This window comes from Cetorhinus maximus, chromosome 2 (genome assembly GCF_964194155.1).
Source record: "Cetorhinus maximus chromosome 2, sCetMax3.hap1.1, whole genome shotgun sequence".
In the NCBI taxonomy this organism is placed as follows: domain Eukaryota; kingdom Metazoa; phylum Chordata; class Chondrichthyes; order Lamniformes; family Cetorhinidae; genus Cetorhinus; species Cetorhinus maximus.
The window spans coordinates 143,293,506-143,314,906 of NC_135880.1; the positions used below are offsets into that span (position 1 = coordinate 143,293,506).

Here is a 21,401-nt window from a genome sequence, read left to right on the forward strand (position 1 = left end):
CTTAGCCAAGCTATTCCAGTACAGCTACAACATTGGTATATACCCGGCTATGTGGAAAATTGCACAGGTACGTCCTGTATAGATAACGCAGGTCAAATCCAACCCGGCCAATTACTGCCCCATCAGTCTTCTCTCGATCATCAGCAAAGTAATGGAAGGGGTCATCAAAGTGCTATCAAGTGACAATTGCTTAGCAATAACCTGCTCACTGGCGCCCAGTTTGGGTTCCGCCAGGGCTACTCTGCTTCTGACCTCATTACAGCCTTAGTTCAAACATGGACAAAAGAGCTGGACACCCGAGGTGAGGTGAGAATGACTGCCCTTGTATTTGACAGAGTGTGGCATCAAGGGGCCCTTGCAAAACTGGAGTCAATGGGAATCAGGGGGGAACTCTCCACTGGTTGGCGTCATACCTAGCACAAAGGAAGATGGTTGTGGTTGTTGAAAGTCAGTCATCTCAGCTCTAGGAAATCACTGCAAGAGTTCCTCAGGGTAGTGTCCTCGGCCCAACCATCTTAAGCTGCTTCATCAATGACCTTCCTTCCATCATAAGGTCAGAAGTGGGGATGTTCACTGATGATTGCACAATGTTAAGCACCAGTTGTGACTCCTGAAGCAGTCCATGTCCAAATGCAGCAAGACCTGGACAATATCCAGACTTAGGCTCACAAGTGGCAAATAACATTCGTACCACACATGACCATCTCCAACAAGAGAGAATATAACGGTTGCCCCTTGATGTTCAATGGTATTACCATCACTGAATGCCACACTATCAACATCCTGGGGGTTACCATTGACCAGAAACTGAACTGGACTAGCCATATAAATACTGTGGCTACAAGAGCAGGTCAGAGGCTAGGAATTGTGTGTTGAGTAACTCACCTCCTGACTCTCCAAAGCCTGTCCACCATCTACAAGGCACAAGTCAGGAGTGTGATGGAATGCTCCCCACTTGCCTGGATGAGTGCAGTTCCCACAACACTCAAGAAGCTTGACACCATCCAGGACAAAACTGCTTGCTTGATTAGCACCCCATCCACAAATATTCACTCTCTCCAACACCGACGCACAGTAGCAGCAGTGTGTGCCATTTACAAGATGCACTGCAGGAATTCACCAAGGCTCCTTAGACAGCACCTTCCAAACCTACGACCACTACCGTCCAGAAGGACAAGGGCAGCAGATAGATGGGAACACCACCACCTGGAAGTTCCCCTCCAAGTCAGTAACCATTCTGACTTGGAAATGTATCGTCATTCCTTCACTGTCACTGGGTGAAATTCCCGGAACTCCTTCCCTAATAGCACTGTGGGTGTACCTACAGGGATTGCAGGAGTTCAAGCAGGCAGTTCATCACCACCTTCTCAAGGGCAACTAGGGATGGGCAATAAATGCTGGCCCAGCCAGCGAAGCCCACATCCCGTGAATGAATAAAAAAAGTGTTTTAATGGTTGAAGGATAAATATTGCCGCCCAATTCCCCACAATCCCAGAGGTCTCTGGATCACTGGTCATAGACATAACCCTCTAATTTCCATGTCTGTCATGTAGATATTACCATACCCAGCTCTATGTATTGAAAGGCAATTGTTAACAAGATTTCTGAGTGGCAATTGTGACCAACCAAATTTTCCCCAGTCCATTTACAAAACAGAAATCTGCATTGATTTATACACTTGAATCTCATCTACAGATTTGATGAAATATGAAAAATTCCAATTATCATATTCCCAAGCCAAAGACTGGAAGAGATAAAAAGATACATCTTACCGAGAACTACAGTGATGTAAGTTTGATACATCAATAGAGTCAAGGCACACAATACAGCTCTCAAGCTATGGGTGCTGGCGCCTTCACGCAGCATGGATAAACCCAGATCCTGAAGAAAACAGTGACATATAAATGCAACACCATCCCAACTCACTCATGCAACTAAGAAGGGACATAAGCAACTAAATTATTAGAAGTTATTAGTAATTATTTTGGGTCACATATTACACATCATCCTGCAAATTCCATAGTTTTGGGGAGGTTTTAGTCCCAGAAACATTAGGAGCTGGAGAAGGCCTCTTAAGCCTGCTCCACCATTCAGTTCGCTCCTTTGGCCCAAATTCTTTGATAACCTTCCCTATCATAAAATGTATCAACCTCAGCCTTGAAAGCTGACCCAGCATCCTCTGCCTTCTCGTAGAACTGCACCAGATTTTTACTACCCCTTCTGTGAAAAGGTGTTTCCCAATTTTAAGAACTTGTTCAGATGGTAAGCTCTTCTAATAATGTTAAGATTATATCTCCTGGGTCTTGAGAGCCCCACCAGAGGAAACAGTTTCACTGTATCTACCCTAACGCATCCTTTTAATGTTTTAAACACAAATTCAGTGCAGTTTACACCCACACTCTTTTCAGGGCCATGCTAATGGATTATTTTGGGGTTTGGCTGCCATGGCTCAGGTATGGCGCCAATGACCAAGAAAATTTGCAAGTAGTGAGCTTCCAGGGCAAGGTCACTTAAGAGTGAATTCTGCAGACATCCAGCACAACACAGCTGTTGTGCCAAAAAATTAGAAAGACATTCTGGGCCTATGCCAAAATGGTTGTCAGTTGAAATTTGTGCACTACTGCAGTTTGCCAGTAGATGGCATTGTCTGGTTACAGAAACAAATAATACTGACGCTGCTAACCTTCCATTTTCAGCAGACAGGCACAAGCAGTGTGCTCAAATCATAGTCCCACTTTGAGGGACTGTGAGAAGGCAGTGGCAAATCTTAACCAGCAGCTGTAGCATGCTATTCTTACACTTATATGCGCACTAATACATACCCGATTACCCGAAAATCCAATAAATTCAAGAAGTCGAAGAATTCTCAAAGGTAGCAGAGACAGCATCTGAGAGGAAAAGGGAAGAATCCATTTTAGTTCAATAATATACTCAAGTAACAAATGTAGAACGCAAAAACATTTTTTCCAACTTAAAGAATGGACAACTGCGGTGTAATGGGGGCATTCTGTACCAGGTTAAAAGCTCCAATCCCTAGCTTGACACCTCCTTCAAACTGGCAGTAGACATCAGTTTTGACTCGGTCCTGTGTCATCTGTACGATCTGTTGGCATTCTCTTAATAAATAGATCAAATATTAGCAACAGTAAACAAGTCAAACAAAAACATAAACAAATAATACCTAACCAAGAACCCCGAATACAAACCCCTCTTACCACCAACTGGCACAATTTAATGTCATCTTGCTTCGAACCACATGACAATCTGTACACTCCTTGTTTAAGCATATCCAGGTTCACATAAGTAACCATCCATGTCAAAGAAGGAAGTCATAAAGGATAGTGCTTTCAATATGATGTTCTTCCATCCAGAAAGGACCCGAATCTTCCACCAGGTAGGAGGTTCTCTTATTTGATTTCAATCATCTTCTTCCCTTAAAGTGCATCTGCTACCACAGACCTTCCTTATCACTTGGACATTATTCTAGTGATGTGTTACAAGTGCACCAGGGGCCAGCTCTTAAGAGAAGCTTGGAAGTCAGCTGGAGCTGGCTTGGGTGTTTTTGGATAGCCCAACAATCCAGGCATCAGCTACTGCAGTATGTCCCTGGCTCGGTCACCCCCTATGGTGGCGTCAGCATCAGACTTCAAGATGCCCATGCAGCCAATACAGGTACAGTGGATGGAATCATCCCTGATTTGCACTAAGTGCAGCAGCGGCCGTGAAAAAAAGATGTTTTACCCGTCGGCCGCAATGGCAGGTTTTCACGCCATATCGTCCCTTCCCGGCACATCTTGCCTCATTAATAATGCATTCACAGGAAACACGCCGGATCGCTGGCGGGCGGGCTCGGATTTGGCCACGCTGTGACCTCAGCACTTCCTCACTCCGGGCGCTTTATCGAAAGCGTACCAGAGCGCAGTCTACTTCATGTCTACAGCCCAGGGCTGCTCCAGGCAACAGATGGCCCTGAAAGAAATAGTGATGGTAGCCCCCTCTGGGGTGCCTGCTGGACGCAGCAGAAGGCCACTGCGATGTCCTCTACCCACACTCTAGCTGCTGGAGGTCCACCAGAGTCACCAATCCGGCTAGGGAGGTGGTAATCAGAGGAGGTCAGCCATCCAGGAAGAGGATGAATGCTCACATCTATTCTGTCAGAGTAAATCAACCACCTCAGCACTCCCAAACCCATCACACATCCACAGGGATCGCACACCTCTCACACACACCCTCACATCTCCATAGGGCTCATGTCCTCTGGGGCACTTATCCTCATCCCATCCATGGCTCCACTCACCACACAAATATTCCACAAAGTGCCATGATTCCTGCTCACACTCTCTCCCTCTTTTTTCCTGAAGGAGAAGCTTGCTCACAACAGCTGGGAGAGGCCCAATGCCAGGGATGGAGAGGCCCACATTGAGCCCCTCATTCACTTTGAGGAGTGTGCCACCGTGCTGACTGGTGAGGATGTGGACCGTGCGTGTGGTGACAGTGAGGTGGGCAGCAAACAGCCCCATGAGGATCCTGCACCACATCATCCCTCTCTCAATGCAACTGTGAGTGCTCTCTCTGCTGCTTTTGACTGCACTGCCATGCACTAATCATCTCTACTTTGGTTCACAGGGAACTCTGCCAAGTGAGTGACACCCTCAGCCAGCCAAACCCTCAGCTCCATCCACATCCTCAGCTCCAGCCAAGAAGACACCTCCTCCATTGAAGAGCTGGAAATAAGCAGCCTGGAAGACCCGTCACAGCGCTTACCCACACCCTGCACCAGCGCAGAGACACACAACTCAGTGGGACCTAGGTCTAGAGCAGGCTCGGGTTCACAATCTGGTGGTCACTGCATGGATACATGTCTGCAGCAGGAGGGGGCAGGCTCAGCCGAGCTTCCCGGCACTCGGAGGGCTGCTGGGGGAGAGGCATCTGTGAGGTCTGAGTCAGGTGATGAGCTTCTGGATTTGGCCTTCCAACTCATCGTGGAGAGTGTGTGAAACCGATTTTTGCCCCTCCCACCGAATTCTCCACCCATCATGACGCCCGCCACCAACGGGAGAGGACGACTCCAGCCAGTGTCTCAAAACAGGCAACCTTGGAACCAAGTTCATGCCGGATTTCGGATCTTGCCAATTTTCAGGTTGGGTGGTTCAGGCTGGATTGGGTTGCGCATGCAGAGTGTTGAGGGTACGTTTTCCAAGCAAGGATTGCAAGGGGCAGTTTTGAAAATAATAGAGACAATGCTGCAAAATAAGCCAAGAAATTCTTCGGAGCTGCTTCGGATCCATCAGTGTTATTTCGGAAGTGTGGCAGAAGCTCTGCTTGAGCGGGTAAATGGGGTTCCCGCTGCACTCGGCGGAATACTGGCCTGGGAGCAGCTCCAAGGAATTTCCCAGCCATATGGTTAGACTAAAAATGTCGGCAAGGAGGGAAAGCCAGGTGACATCAGCTTAAAAAAAATCCGGTTTTAAAACATCGCCGCCTTAGGATAGCTGGATTTAAGATACGATTGATCACTTCTCACATTAACCTACAGCTTTGAAATATGCCTCCCACGTAGTGGGAACCTGTGAGCACGGAGCTCTGACTGGCACGTCAGCGAAACACTGCAGCTGTCGTCAGATACAACTATCAGAATAGGAGCAAAGGTATAATGTACAAAAGGGACATTAAATTTTAACAAAAAAACTCTGCTGAAAAGAGCAGAGGTTTTAAAACAGAGGCAGGAAAATAAATATAAGATATGTTACAGGGAGCAATGAGAGGCATCAAGCTGACTAACCCTGAAAACAGGCATGGGGATTGTGGTATGCAGTTAACCTGTGCCTGTCCATTGCACTGGAAGCAGCAAAGGTAAATTCATGCTTCCTGCTATTGTAAAGGCTGCTGTGTGCACTGTCTGCACATATCAGGCAGCAGCCAAATATTGAGAGTAGATAGCAGTACTTAAAGGCAGCCTGCACCATTTAAAGGGGAGGTCCACTGGGGCTGCAAGAAGAAGTGTGAGTTTTTGAAAAGTGAATCTGAGTTGCAATACTTTGAGAAATGTATGAGAGCGCAAGTCTCAGTTTTCTCAAAGTGCACTGGAGTTCTTGGTGTAGGTCGTGAGGAGGAGGAGGAGAGACATACTGCATCTACTGCAGGGACAGGAGGCCTTCCAGACATATAGTCAGGAGACAGTGGGAAGAAGTAGTGGCAGAGGTCAATGCCTGGAATGTTGGCCCAGGTACATGGATGCAGTGCAGGAAGCAGGTTAACTGTCTGGCATGAGTTGTCAAAATGAGTGAATTCATCTTCAAGCGCCATATTCTATCAAGGGGAGCACAAGCCTCATACACTGCTCAACTAACTACAGTCCCATCACTAACCTATCAACAATCTCTACCAATCAACACTCTATCCTAAAATTCAGATGCCTCACATCACCCTCAAACATTTAGCACTTTTGCAAGCCTCGCACCCACAAATGACAGTTCACACACACTGGAAGCTATTCAACTATGATAGCCACATTACCCAAACAAAGCAGAACACTCACTGACACAAGTTCCACTTTCTAGCAGGAAATGGCGGCACTGGGTACAATATGATAGTGATAATGTTGCTGGGGAAGTAATCCAGAGGCCTGAGCTAATGATCTAGAGACATGAGCTCAAATCCTACCATAGCAGTTTAAGTTTAGCTAATTAAATAAGTTTGGGGTAAAAAGCTAGTATCAGTAATGGTGAGCATGAAACTACTGGATTGAATTAAAAACCCATTTGGTTCATTAATGCCCTTTAGGAAATGAATTCTGCTGTCCTTACCCCATTTGGCCTAAATGTGACTCTAGACCAACAGCAATGTGGTTCACTCTGAACTGCCATCTGAAATGGCCTAGCAAACTACTCAGTTGTATCAAACTACAATGAAAAACAATATGAGTAAAACCAGATGGACCACCTAGCATTGGCCAAGGGCACAACAAAGGAATGTCCAACATGATCCTGAGCTCCTGGTGACCTGTCATTTTAATTCTCCACCTTGCTCTCATGCTGATCTCTCTGTCCTTGGCCTGCTGCAATGTTCCAGTGAAGCTCACACAACCTCAAGCAACATCTCATCTTTTTATTAGGCATTTGACACCCTTTCAGACTCAACACTAAGTTCAACAATTTCAGAATGTAATCTCAGAACCATGTTATTTCCTTTCCTTTGCAATTTTGGTTTGAATCCAGTTTTTCCCTCTTTTCTGGTTTCAGGTGGCAGCTATTACTATTCTGCCACTCACACCTCCTTAGATACATCTTTTGTTTCTTTACTTGTCCCAATACCACTCCCTTTGGCCCTGCACCATCAACCATTTTGTCCTTTAATCTCTCCTGTCTTCCACCCTATAACAGGTCTTCACTTTTGCTCTGATTCCACACTCCTTTCGCTTGCTTAAAATCTATTACATTTCTAACATTTCCTAGTTCTGATGAAAGGTTATTGACCTGAAACGTTTCTCTCTCCACAGATGCTATCTGACCTGGTGAGTATTTTCACCATTTTCTGCTTTTATTTCAGATTTCCAATATCTGCAGTATTTTGCTTTTGTAAAGGTGCAGCAGGCCCAGTCAACCCTGCAAAGTCCTCCACACTAGCATCTGGGGAATTGTGCCAAAATTGGGAGAGCTGTCCCATAGATGAGTCAAGCAACAGCCTGGTAATCACACAGACAAAGTCCCAGACACCACCATCATCATCTCAGCATTTGTCCTGTAATATACATTTGGGAAGGACTAGCCTGGGATTCCTCAACATTTAACCCAGAACCCATGAAGTCTCAGGACATCAGGTCAAACATGGCCAAATGAACCTCCCGCTGATAACCACTTACTGCCCTTCTTCAGCTGATGAATCTGTAATCCGCCACATTGAACACCATTTGATGAAGCATTGAAGGTAGCAGGGGCACAGAATGTACTCTGAGTAAGGGACTTCAATGTCCATCATCAAGAGTGGCAAATTGGCTATGAAGGACACATCTGCCAGACAGCTGATGGTGAGAGAACCAACAAGAGGGAAAGATTTCCTTACTTGACCTCGTCCTCACCAATCTACCTGTCACAAATGCATCTGTCCATGACAGTATTAATAGGAGTGACCATCACACAGTCCACCTGGAGACAAAGTTCCATCTTCACACTGAGGATACCCTCCATCATATTGGGTGACATTATTCCAAGCAAAATAAGATATATTCAGAACAGATCCAGCAGCTCAAAACTGGGCATTCAGGATGTGCTGTGGGTTTTCAGTGGTAGCAGAAATGTATTCCACTACAATCTGTAACTTCATAGCCTGGCAAATCCCTCCCTTTACTATCACCACCAAACCAAGGGATCCACTTAATGTGGGAGAGCATGCCAAGAGCCACAACAAACATACCTAAAAATGAGGTGGGAATCTGGTGACACTACAATAAGAGGACTACTTCCACAACAAACAGCAGAAGAAGCATGCAACAGAGCTAAGAGATCTCATAATAAATGGATTAGATCAGGGGAGATGGTGGTGCAGTGGCAATGTCGCTAGACTAGTAATCCAGAGACCCTGGCTAATGCTCTGGGGACATGGGTTTGAATCCCACCATGGCAGCTGGTAGAATGTGAATTCAGTTAATAAATCTGGAAGTGAAAGCTAATCTATCATTGATTGTCATAAAAACCCATCTGGTTCACTACTGGCCCTTTAGAAGGAAATCTGCCTGGTCTGGCCTACATGTGACACCAGGCCCACAGTTATGTGGTTGACTCTTAACTGCCCTCTGAAATGGCCTCACAAGCCACTCAGTTCAAGGGAAATTAGAGATGGGCAACAAATGCTGGTCTGGCAAGTGATGCCCACAACCGTGAAAGAATAAAGAAATAAAAAATCAAAGCTCTGCAAGTCCTGTCACATCCAGTCATGAAAGGTAGTGGACAATTACCAATTAATGGGAAGAGGAGGTTCCACGAACATCCACATCCTCAGTATTGGGAGAGCTTAGCATGTCAGTGCAAAAGACAAGGTGGAAGCGTTGACAACCATCCTCAGCCAGAAGTGTCGAGTGGATGATCCATCTCAGCCTTCCCAGGAGATTCCCACCATCATAGAAGCCAGACTTCAGCTAATTCAATTCATCATGTGATATCATGAAGTAGCTCAATAGAGAAAAGACTATGGCCCTGGCAAAATCCCAGCCGTAGTGCTGAAGACTTGTGCTCCAGAACCAGCCATGCCTCTAGCCAAAGTAGCTTTTGGAATAGCTAAATCATTCAAAATGGCAACAACTTGTCCATCAAGCCACATCACGCTTTGAGTCCAAATGCCTTAATGATGAGGCAGAACAGCAGCAGAGAAGGAAAGAAATGGAAGCAAATCCTGCACTCCAGATCCCACAGCCACAGGGGATGTCCTGCCCCACGTACCAAAGATCTGCGGGTCGAGAATTGGCCTGTTTGGTCGCATGTAGATCTATGCCAGAAACTCACGACCTTGAGTAGACATCATCTTCAAATTGAGGGACAGCTGATGACGACAAATACAGCTACAACACTGGCATCCACCTGCCAATGCGAAAAATTATCCAGGTATGTCCTGTCCACAAACATCAGGATAAATCCAATCCAGGCAATTACCACGACACCAGGTCCTTGTCACAGGTGTCAGCTGTGGCTCAGTTCATAGCACCCTCGCCTTTGAATCAGAGGGTTGTGGGTTCATGTCCCACTCCCGGAAACCAAGAACTGTGATTGTACTCAAAAGAGTTGCAATCTGTGACTGTTGATAACTCGAAAAGAGTATCAGCAAAGAATTAGAAGTCGTTGTTGACAGTGCAATTAAGCAGCACGTACTCATCAATAACCTGCTCACCAGTGCTCTGTTTGGGTTCTGCAAACACCATTCAGCTCCAGACCTCATTACAGCCTTGGTCCAAATATGGACAAAAGAGCTGAATGCCAGAGGTGAGGTGAGAGTGACTGCCCTTGACACCAAGGCTGCATTTGACTGAGTGTGGCATCAAGGAGCCCACTAACATTGAAGATAATGGGAACCAGGGGGAAAAGTCTCCACTGGCTTGAGTCATACCTAACACAAAGGAAGGTAGATGTGGCTGTTAGAAGCCAATCATGTCAGTCCCAGGACAATACTGCAGGAGTTCCTCAGGGAGGTATCCTAGGCTAGGTTCAACCATCTTCAGCTGCTTCATCAATGACCTTCCCTCTATCATAAGGCCAGTATTGGGGCTGTTTGCTGATGATTGCACCTTGTTCGGTCCCATTCACAACTCCCCAGGTAACGAAGCAGTCCATGCCCACGCACATGGACAACATCAAGCTTTCATTAATAAGTGGCAAGTAATAATTGTGCCACAGAAATGCCAAGCAATGACCATCTCCAACAAGAAGGTTCTAACACCTCCCCTTAAAATTCAATGGCATCCTCATCAGCAATTCCCTCATCAACATCCTGGGTGTCAACATTGGCCAGAAACCTAACTGGACCAGCCACAAAAATACCATGGCGACAAGGGCAGTTCAGAGGTTGGGAGCTCCACGTTAATGACTTTTAACTCCCCAAAACCTGCCCACCATCTATAAGGCACAAATTAGGGGCGTGATAGAATACTCCCCACTTGCCTGATGAGTGGAGCTCCAACAAGACTTGAGAAGCTTGACACCATCCAAGACAAAGCAGTTTGCTTAATTAACACTGCATGCACCACCTTAAACATTCACCTTCTCCACTACTGGTGCTTCTTAGTTACAGTGTGTCCCATGTACAAGATGCATGGCAGCAACTCAACAAGGCTTCTTTGACAGCACCTTCCAAATCTGCATTCTCTACCACCTAGGAGGAAGGAACAGCTGACACATGGGAATACCCCTCCCCTCCCCACTGCCAAGCTTCCCTCCAAGTAACACAACCTTGGAACTACGGCTGGGATTTTCCAGTCCCACCCACACCCGTTACGAGCAGGACGGAAAATTTGATGGGCCAGGCAAAGGTGGGAATTTCCGGTCCTCCCAGAAAATCCCGGCCTATCTTACCACTCCTTCACTGTCACTGGGTCAAAATCCAGGAATGCTCTTCTTAACAGCACTGTGCGTGTACTTTCACCACACAGACTGCAGTGGTTCAAGCAGGTAGCTCAAGCACAATTATATATGCTGGCCATGCCAGCAACACTCACATCCCAGAAACAATATTTTTAAAAATCAAGAGGAGGCAGGAGGTGAGGACAGAGAAGCCTGCATGTTTTAATCTCTATGAAGGAAACAGTGTTGGCCATCATGGGAGGCGCTTTGTATCACTAGGGCCATGAGTGCAGGGTTTGATTATGAGGTTAACTACACACCTAATCCTCCTTCTCTTTTCTCCATTCTCCTTTCACTCATGGCTTACGCAATGACTTACACATTGCAGATGATGGTGGGAGGGAGCGAAGAACTTTAAACAATTATCACTAGAGAAAAAATACGAGGCAAACTAATGGGACTAAACATGGGCAAGTCCCCTGGGCCTGACAGCTTGCATCTTAGGGTCTTAAAAAGAGTAGTTGTGGAGATAGTGGCCACATTGGTTATAATCTTCCAAAATTATTCTTGCTCTGGAAAGATCCCAGTGAATTGGAAAGCTTCCCTAGTGAAGGAAGGAGAGTGACAGAAAGCAGGAAACTATAGGCTAGTTAGCCTAACATTTGTCATTGGGGAAATGCTGGAATCCATTATTAAGAAAGGAGCAGCAGGACATTTAGAAAATCATAATACAATCAAGCAGTCAACATGGTTTTAATGAAAGGGAAAGCACGCTTGAGAAACCTCTTTGAGAAAGTTATGAGCAACATTAATAAAGGGGAAACAGTAGATGTAGTTTGGGTTTCCAAGAGGCATTCAACATAAAAGGTTACAGCGCAAGATAAAAGTTCATGGTTTGGGGGTAATATATTAGCATGGATAGAGAATTGGCTAACTAACAGAAAACAGAGTCCGGATATAAATTGGTCAATTTTTAGGTTGGTAAAATGTAACAGGGTGTCACAGGGATCAGTTGCTGGGCCTCAACTATTTACAATCTACAGTATATTAATGACTTGGATGAAGGAGTAGAATGTAATGCAGCCAAATTTGCTGATGATACAAAAGTAGGTGGGGAAAACAAGTTGTAAAAAAGAGTCTACAAAAAGATGCAGTAGGTTAAGTGAGTCTGCTAAAACTTGGCAGATGGAGCATAATGTGGGGACATGTGAAGTGATCTACTTTGGAAGGAAGAATAGAAAAGCAAAATATTATTTAAATGGAGAGGGACTACAGAATGATGTGTGACAGAGGGATCTGGGTGTTTGAAATGCAAAATGTTAGAATGCAGGTACAGAAAATATTAAGGAAAGCAAATGGAGTGTTGGCCTTCATTACAAGTAGTACGGAGTTTAAAAATAGGGAAGTCTTGCCACAACTGTACAGGGCATTGTTGAGGCCACAACAAGAGTACTGTATAGTTTTGGTCTCCTTATTTAAGAAGGTATATACTCACATTGGAGGCAGTTCAGAGAAGGGCTGTTAGGTTAGTTCCTGGGATGAAGAGGCTATCTTATGAGGAAAGGTTGAGCAGCTTGGGCCTTTACTCATTGAAGTTTAGAAGAATAAGAGGTGGTCTTATTGAAGCATAAAAGATTCTGACAGGGTAGATCCTATGAGACTGTTCCCCTCATGAAGGAATCTAGAACTAGGGGGCATAGTTTCAGAGTAAAGAGTTGCCCATTTAAGATGGTGATGAAGATGAATTTCTTCTCAGCAGATTGTGAATTTTTGGAATTCCCTACCCTGAGAGCTGTGTGATTGAATATATTCAAGGCAAGACAGACAGATTTCTGAACTACAGGGCAGTCGAGGTTTAAAGGAACAGGCAAGAAAGAGGAGCTAAGGCCAAGCTCAGATCAGCCACGATCTTAGTGAATGACAGAATAGGATGGAAGGGCCATATGGCTTACTACTGCTCTTATTTCCCGTGTTCTTATATGAGCATGCATTTCTTTATTTCTCCTCTCCCTTCATTTCAGATACACAAAACTTGGATCCTCCCCAGTCGGAGGAGGAGGAGGAAGATAACAGTGAGGATGAAGAGATGGTTATAGAAGAGGACTGATGGGTGTACACAGCCAAATGGTCGATGTCTGGAAATCCTGCCAGAAAGGCTGTGCACCATATCAATAAACCTGAAAGAGTTCAGCACCAACTTGGCACAGAGCTTTGTGCAGAGCTTGGAGCCCATCCGTTCAAACAAGGAACAGGTGACCATTTCCCACCTGTGAAATCCACCATGATGCAACTTCTAATGGCCAATGTCACAGCTTCCACTGCAACACACACACTGTACAGCAAAGGTCTGAGTGCTGGGGTGGGAACTTAGACTGCTGCCATATGGTTCTGGATTACATTGTTCAAATGAACTTCCAGAATGTCTCAGCAGTTCATCAATCTGTTCTCCAACAGATCATTTGGATCGCTTTGGCATCGCCCCAGCAGTGTGATAGTAGCTCTTTGGGACATGAGCCTGCTGTCCTTTATCAAAATAACAGCATTTCTGCTCCCATGCTGCAGTGCCCCTGATATTTCTGCCAGCCAGATGGCCCAGATTACTGCTCCAGGTCAGTCTCTCAGGCAATCTGCAGTGTCCTCAATTGAAGTTCAGCAGTCTTCCACACCAATGCTGCAGCCACTGGGGAAGCACCTAGGAGCACAGGAAGAGACAAAGGCATAAAGCAAATGTACAAGGATGACTACTTTATTTTTGTACTGTAATAATTGAATTTTATAAAAATTGGAAAGTATATTTTCTGGTTGTTCTTGTTTTTTTGTGTTGTCAGGAAGTGAATGATATGATCGTCAGTGATGATGAAAAGGTAAGCGGTGCAGGACTTTTGCTAAATGGGGAGGTGTGATTGAGGTTACTGGAATCGCTCATTAATTATTTAATCAAGTAGAACCTGGACAGAAAGGAGCTGTATATGATGTAGCCTCCCTTCCTCTACTTCCCATTATCCTTCCTCTTCCTCATTCTCCTGATCATCTCACCTGATAGGTAGTGGCAAGGGCTGTTCCCTCATAATGGCAAAACTGTACCGCAAACTGCCACAAATCTTGATGTCTGCTCAAATGCTTACTCCAGGACTCCTCCAGAGCAGTCCAGGCAGCAGAAACCTGTTTTGAAGGCCTCGATGCATGCTATACAACATTCCTTCTAGAGTTAGGCTTTCATTGTAGGCCTGCTGTGCACGTGTATGTGCAGGTTCTGGTCTGGGGTAATGAGCCATGTCACATGTGGATAAACCTTGCTGCCCAATAGCCAACCTTTGACTTGTGATGGTGGAACAAATGCAGACGGCTGAGTGGACTGTCACAGAATGAAGGAATCGTGACCACTACTAAGGTAATGGGCATTCATCTATATGATGTGTTGTCTTTGATCACATACCAGCTGCACATTGAGGTGAAATCCTTTTCAGTTCATGAAAATCGAAGAGTTCAAAAGATGCGCTCAAGTCAATGTGCATGCAGTCAACAACACCTGGCACCATGAGCAAAACCAATTGGTACAAACCCTCATGTTTCACTGCTTGCTTATGTCTGGCAAGAAGGAATGAGATTCAAATGTTTTTGTGCATAAACAGCCTCAGTAATGTACCTTATTTTGAGCTGCTGCTTATAGTTCCAGCACAAGCCAGGTAGATACAAATTACAAGCCACAATCACCTTGACAGCCAGAGGCAATGCTGTCTTTTTCTTGCTTTGAGCATTCAGTTCTGATTGCAGCACTTGGTCAATTTCAGTCACAACCTCTTTTGCGAAACAAAGGCACCTCAAACATTGGTCCTCGTTGAAGTTGAGGTGAGGGAATTGCTCCCTGGCTTGTCAGGTACGGCCTCCTGCTGAGAGCTCACCTGCCCCTCAATCCACCCACCCGCCTCTCCTCTCCTCCTCCAGCAGCTTTTCCTGCTCTGTGTGGCCTTTCTTCATTCTTCCAGTCACACTCACTTCCCAGAAGCCTTACCAAACCACCCATGTCTGGAAACAACTTCTTTCAGCACAAGTTTTCAAATCGACAACAAAGTATTTTAGCAGCTGCCAGATCACTCCCTGTAGACTATTCAAACATTAAGCAAGTAATGGAAAGCTCCAAAATGCATACAATTGTATCAGCAACTAAAAGAAATAATCTAGCAACTAACCTGTAAATAGTTTACAGCTCAAATATGGTGGGTCCTTCATTCCGTTTAATGTTGTGTTCAGCTGTGCGAGGTTAAGACAGGTCATTGGCTGGAGCATGCAGTTGGAAAATAGCAGTGCTGGCATTAAATCAGTTTTGCACACTGATTCGCGTCATGATCTTCCTGCTCTGCATGTTGCCAGTGGTCATTTGGGTTGGTGTGCCTGCACAAAGAATGACGCCAAGATGGCATCCTGGCACCTCCCATCAGAAGTCTGCATGTGAATTTCAGACTCCATTTTCACGTATTAGGTGGCTATGTTGGCACCTAAAAAATGAGCACTACATGGTCTAATTTAGCCCCCAAACTGTCCAATCAGAGTCGATTATACAATGGCAGGCACCGGGGCACATGGAGTTCCCGCTTCTCAACAGAGCCCACAATGCTCAGTGAACACAGTGAGGGTGGTGACCAAAAGGGTCAGGATTCAGGACACAATCTGTGTGGCCTTCCTCTCACGTTTAAATGATGTGCCCACTCAAAGTACAACCGAACAAGACACAGATGAAAAGGAAGCTGTGTAAAATTGGACACTCTTGCTTTTTTTCTGTGCCCAGGCACCAGGGCCATCAATGAGCATCTCCCACCACCCCTCCCAGCAACAACCACCACCCCCACCCCTCACTCTTACACCAGGTAGCCTTCATACCTCGCACGGCCTATCAACCAAGCCAGGAAAGTTTCTGTCATTGGCTGCTGGAACATCAAGAGAGATGCAACCAAAACGCCAATAAGTTATGTGAACTGACCTTACTTGGCCTGGAGAGGCCAGCCTACTTGCGTGAAGGCTCAGGTAGTATTTGTGCCACTAGGTAACTCATTAGAAAGTTAACATAAGAATTCCAGTTATAAATTTTAAGAGTTAGAGACGGAAGAAGCATTTACCTGTAGATGTTATAACTTGTTCGTATTTTGATTCCTCCTTTAATAAAATTAATCATGTTTTCATCCTAGAAAAAGAAAACTTGCATTTATGGAGAGCCTTTCACGTCTTCAGGACCTCCAAAAATGCTTTACAGCCAATGAAGAATTGTATCGTTGGAAATGCGGCAGCCAATTTATGCACAGCAAAGTCCTACAAACAACATGTGATAATGACCAGATAATCTGTTTTGATATTATTAGTAGTAATGTTGAGGAATAAGCAGGAGATTGGAAAGAAAAAAAATCCTCTCTCTCTTGAACGGTGAAGTACAGTTTAACAGGTGTTTCCTGCCTATGGTGTCACCCACAAAGGCCATCATCATGCATGGACACAGTGTACTTCAGCTTTTTGACTATAGGGTGAAGTTCACAGCCAAACCTTATCCTGCCCTGATCCAAAAGCCACACATGCACATTTTCCAGTAAGGGTGATTGATCAGTGGTCAGGAACAGAGAATTCCTGGCTGATTTTATCTTATCCTAACTGCCTACTACTGAGATCAATTATTTGCATCCTCGTTGCCATGCAGAGTGAGATCAGCAATCCAACACAGACTGGGGATCAAAATTGAAGCCATCCTAGTCTGCCTTCCCTAGTTCCACCCAGGTTGTTGGAGGGGGGAATGGAGGTTGGGATGGCAGGGGAAGAAAAAGGGAAAGAGGTCTCATTAATTAGCCGAGAGTAAAAGGGAAGCAGCACAATCCAGAATTTTGAATAGATGAAATATAAAACAATCTCCAAGAAAATACTTTTGTAACATAAAAGCTTGTCTCGGAAGTTAGAATTTTAAGGAAACGGGAAATGTAAAATTTAGGGTTAACAAAGGATGTGAGAGGAGAAGCTAATTACAATGTAAATCAGCTAGTAACCCCTGCACAACCAAACAATTAGAGAGGTTAGAGTCAGCTCCAGGAGAACTTGCATCCCACAGATGCTCATCATTCTCCCTCTTCATATTCAAAGATCAGATCATTAAAAAAACAGCAGTTAATATGTAGATTTTAAATGGCAAATACGACTGAAGATTCTCTCAGTTATTTCACTACAAACTTTATTTCTCAATGTACAATCTGTTACCCTATATGCCTGATCCCCATAATATTGGTTAAATGGAGAGGAGATCACCACACAGTAATTTTTAAATCTCTAAACCTTCACATCACCAGGCAAGGCCTTTTTTGGTGAGTTTACTTTTCACACCAAGGAATATCAGGATAGGTTATAGTGTCCCTCGATCTGAAGGGAAATGAGGTGGACACTGCAACAAAACTCTTGGCCAAAGTCACATTTAATAAAGTTGTCGAAGCCAATATGCTTCTGTTGGAAACATGAAGGGATTACATTTCTGCAAGGTTATCAAATGACTTAGAAAAATCTCACACCTAAAACTTGCCAATGTTAACAGCTCTGCCTGGGCTGCAGCCATGATGTTCCACAGAAATATAAGCTGACCAAGTTCAAGGGCACTGTATCTCAATCATTAGTCACCCCAACACTAAAATTATCACAGGTAAAATTTTAAACCATTTGTCAGATCTCAAAGTTCAGTCATAATTCCCAAGTTAACAGCTGACAATAGATTACGTAATGTTCACTGATCAGTGATTACGTTTCATTCATGTGTGACAAAAGCAGTTTGTTGCAGCAATGTGGCAGATGGATCTTACTCTTGCTTTTCCATCAGTCTAAACGGGTTACTAACCAAGTAATTTGTCTAATGCATCAATACGCCTTACAGTCCAATGGATTTTAACTTCAATTCCTGAATGCTGGATTGTTCACGAATAGCTGAATCTTAATCCACTCGGAGACTGGGGGTTGGCAATAAATACTGCTTTGCCAGCATTGCTCATATCCAAAGAACTTATTGTTAATTCCCAGTCTGTGATAAGTTTACCAATCTCAGCCAGGCAGTAGCAATTGATCTCAGCACCCTGGGCTAGAGACAGATAAAATAAAAAATTATTTCCCCCAACACATGATGATACCTAGCCTACAGATGTGACTGGAAAAAACAGACTGCACTTGATGTATGATATGCATTTGCTTCAAAATTACACTTGAGAAGTTTATAAATTTGAGAATGGTTATGATGCTGTTGTCAAGTTAATCACACAATTAGCTCAGATCTGACCCAAATATTAAAAAGGGGTTTTCTCCACTCCACACCAAGTTAGCTGATCTCAACTGATTAGCAATTCCTCTCATTATAAGTGCCCACTGCCCTATGTACAAAATGTCAGCTGGAGTGCATTCATGCAGATTTTGGGCCCAGCTGTTATATTTGGCATGGTTGAATAGCCCACCCATACTCTTCACGTTCTGACCTACATGAACACAGAACTGGACAATGATCAATGTCCATGGAATCATACACCGCCAAAAGACATTCTAACACTTTAAGGAGGAGGAGGAGGAACAAGTTTAAATAGTTATTTTGCAAACCATCGTTCACTCTCCCCAAATTCAATCTTATTAAAATCAATTTTGGATTGATTACAAATACATAAAACTGCCAGGCTAGTTCAAATAGCAAATAATGCTTCATTGTGAACTGTTTGTTCCATTAATAAAACCAACCATGTTTAAACATAGAAGTGGTTTCTTACCTGCACTAATGTCAGAGCTGCCTTCTGAAGTAGGCATTCGGCGTAGCACATCTCTGCATGCATCTCCTCTAATGAAGAACAATGTATTCAGGACTGTTTGCAATTAAAATTTAGACTTAAAATAGTACTTAGATTATCAGAGAGGGAGATAAAGGGTGAGAAATTATACTCGTGCATTTTACTGTCCGGATCATGCATTACCAACAAGTTTTATCAAGGGGTGTTTTTACAACAGTCAGAGACATAAATGATACCAAAGGCAGCAGATGCAGTGTCCTGAGTATGTGGTTTGTTTTACTGGTTACATTTCAGGTATGATTATGAGGTGTATTTGCTGCTATTGCAGACAATTCCACAATAAAATTTAAGCCATGGGCTGGGAGATGAGGACCAGGGCAGGCACAATAAAATGGCATGAGAACGTGGGGTGGCTTGCCCACCGTCTTCCTGATGGCATGCCATTTTACCAGCAGCCCATCCTCCCAGGGGCCAATTGAGCCACTTGACTGGCTAATTAAGGGTCTCTTCCTGCTGCTGCTGGCAATTTACCAGCAGCACAGGGTGGGGGCCTCCGCCACGTGGGGAGACTGCCAAATGAACCATGGCGGCCACCCAACAGGAGATGCCCTCCTATTCAGGCACTCTTTGGCCAATGGGGGTGGCAGGGGTTTTGGGCCCTGGCGGTAGGGGCCATTCCCCGAGGCACAAGCTCTACCTGGCCTCACCAACTACAACCCTTCCCTCCGACCCCCACCACTCGTTGGGGCCTGCTTCACTGGCTCTAGTGTCCTAGACCTCTTTTACCTGCTTATGAAGACACTGCCCTTCCATGGTATCTTCTTCTTCCAGGTGCAGTCCCAGCAGTGGGCACCACTTCTGGTAGTGCTGCTGACAATATTGAGCTACCAGCCCTCCAACTGGCTGGCAACCTCTGGGGTTGGCAGTCATCCTTAATGGGGATATACACTCTGCCACTGACAAGATGCAGTCCTGGGTCCAGCAGACCACCAAAGTGGGTGCCTGCCCCCGCCCCACCCCCTTTCGGGCTTTATTCATACAGCAAAGGTAAGCACAAGTATGATGACACTGGTCTAGTGCCATTTTATTTGATTAATTTAGTCACTTTGATAAAAGCTACGTTTTTCTGAAAGCTCAGTTGCCGGTTACATAGCAACTCTTGTCTCTTCCTGGTTGAATCTTGCTCTCCAAGTCTGAAGTTCAATTTCTGCTTTCCTGGTTATCTTACTCCACTCCTCCTTATCTTGCTCTGTCTGCTTCAGCCCCTCTCCTCCATATCCATTGCTCTTCATTTCCATCTTATTCCCTTCCCTCATGCCACTGGTTCCACTCATCTATTTTTTTCTGATCCTGCTTTTCTCTCAGTTACTTCACGGCTCTTCACCTCCATATTGGTCCTTCAATCTCCTTCTCTATCTTTTTCTCTCTGTCTCTTGGTCCATCCAGTACCACTGCTCTCCATTTATGTATCGGGCGCCCCCTCATGGAATATAAAGTGCCTCCTTTCAAATATTACACCTGCACAATTCTCTTCAACCAAATACTTACTGCTCAAGCCACGCTGATTCCCTTTCTTATAAATGAATTCTTACTTGACAACTTCATTACTCACTGCCCCATTTCCCCTTTACATTACTCCCTACCCAACTCGTCACCAATTCTCTCTTCCCTTTCCACACAGTATTATATCTTAAATAACCTTGCTTCTCCAAATCCTTAATACTTTCCACCCCAACCACTTAATATTCTTCCTGAAGTACTCACTAACCTTCTGTATACCTCATATTCCTGGCCCCTAAACTACTATGTCACCTGGCCAGTTTTGACATATTTACACCAAAAGTTTACTGTACCTTCCGTCAGTTGGTCAGACCCTTGTTTTGTAACTAAATGCGATAATGACTCCACAACAGAATTCTTCTTTCGAAACCTGAACAAAACATTTTTAAGCCTGTTGAGAAGTTTGACATAACAACAGATTGCAGTTTAAACTAGTCTTGTTTTATTGAAGAAATAGCATGCTTAGTAAATAGATTTTCAAGCCTCACAATGATTAGTTTTCCATACTTTTATTTTCCAATGTTGGGCATAGTTTTGAACACTTACAACTGTATAACTCTATGACTCTAATTGCCTGTCTGAAATCCATCCCCAGTTGCCAGCAAAAAGGCGATGTAGTGGCCTACTTGAGCTGCTACTGTTCGGTTGGTCAAGGTATTCTCTCCCATTGCAGTTAGGTAGGGTGTTCCAGGATTTTGACCCACTGATGATGAATGAACAGCAACATATGTCCAAGCCAAGATGATGTGTGCCTTGGGAGGGGAACATAGAGGTGGTGGTCCTCTTCTGCTGCCCTTGTCATTCTAGGCAATAGAGATCACTGATTTGGGTGCACCATCCTTGACCAGGATCTGGAACATAATCAAGGGTGTGATGCTGGCAGTTATGTCGGGTCCCAACCAAGGATCAAGTGCTTAGGGAGCCCTACCCCTAGTTCTCCTCGCTTTATGTCTATATCAATGACCTTGTAGTGGGAGCAGTGGCTAAAACCCCAAACAGCCATTCCAAGAATTGG

General features: G+C 44.6%; 1 protein-coding gene across 6 annotated transcripts in view; it reads right to left on the minus strand.

Moving 5' to 3' along the window:
• Nucleotides 1–21,401, minus strand: part of ttc39b (tetratricopeptide repeat domain 39B) — a 180,055-nt gene that overhangs the window by 32,411 nt on the left and 126,243 nt on the right. For all 6 annotated transcript variants that reach the window (XR_013580511.1, XM_078570305.1, XM_078570298.1 and 3 more), the window contains 6 exons: nucleotides 20,680–20,756; nucleotides 18,809–18,876; nucleotides 16,160–16,224; nucleotides 3,014–3,116; nucleotides 2,823–2,888; nucleotides 1,773–1,881 (listed from right to left, as the gene is read on the minus strand). Coding sequence is in view for 5 of the 6 variants with exons in the window: in XM_078570305.1 (XP_078426431.1) it covers nucleotides 1,773–1,881; nucleotides 2,823–2,888; nucleotides 3,014–3,116; nucleotides 16,160–16,224; nucleotides 18,809–18,876; nucleotides 20,680–20,756 (488 nt within the window). In the remaining variant the exon portion in view is untranslated. The remainder of the gene's footprint in view (nucleotides 1–1,772; nucleotides 1,882–2,822; nucleotides 2,889–3,013; nucleotides 3,117–16,159; nucleotides 16,225–18,808; nucleotides 18,877–20,679; nucleotides 20,757–21,401) is intronic.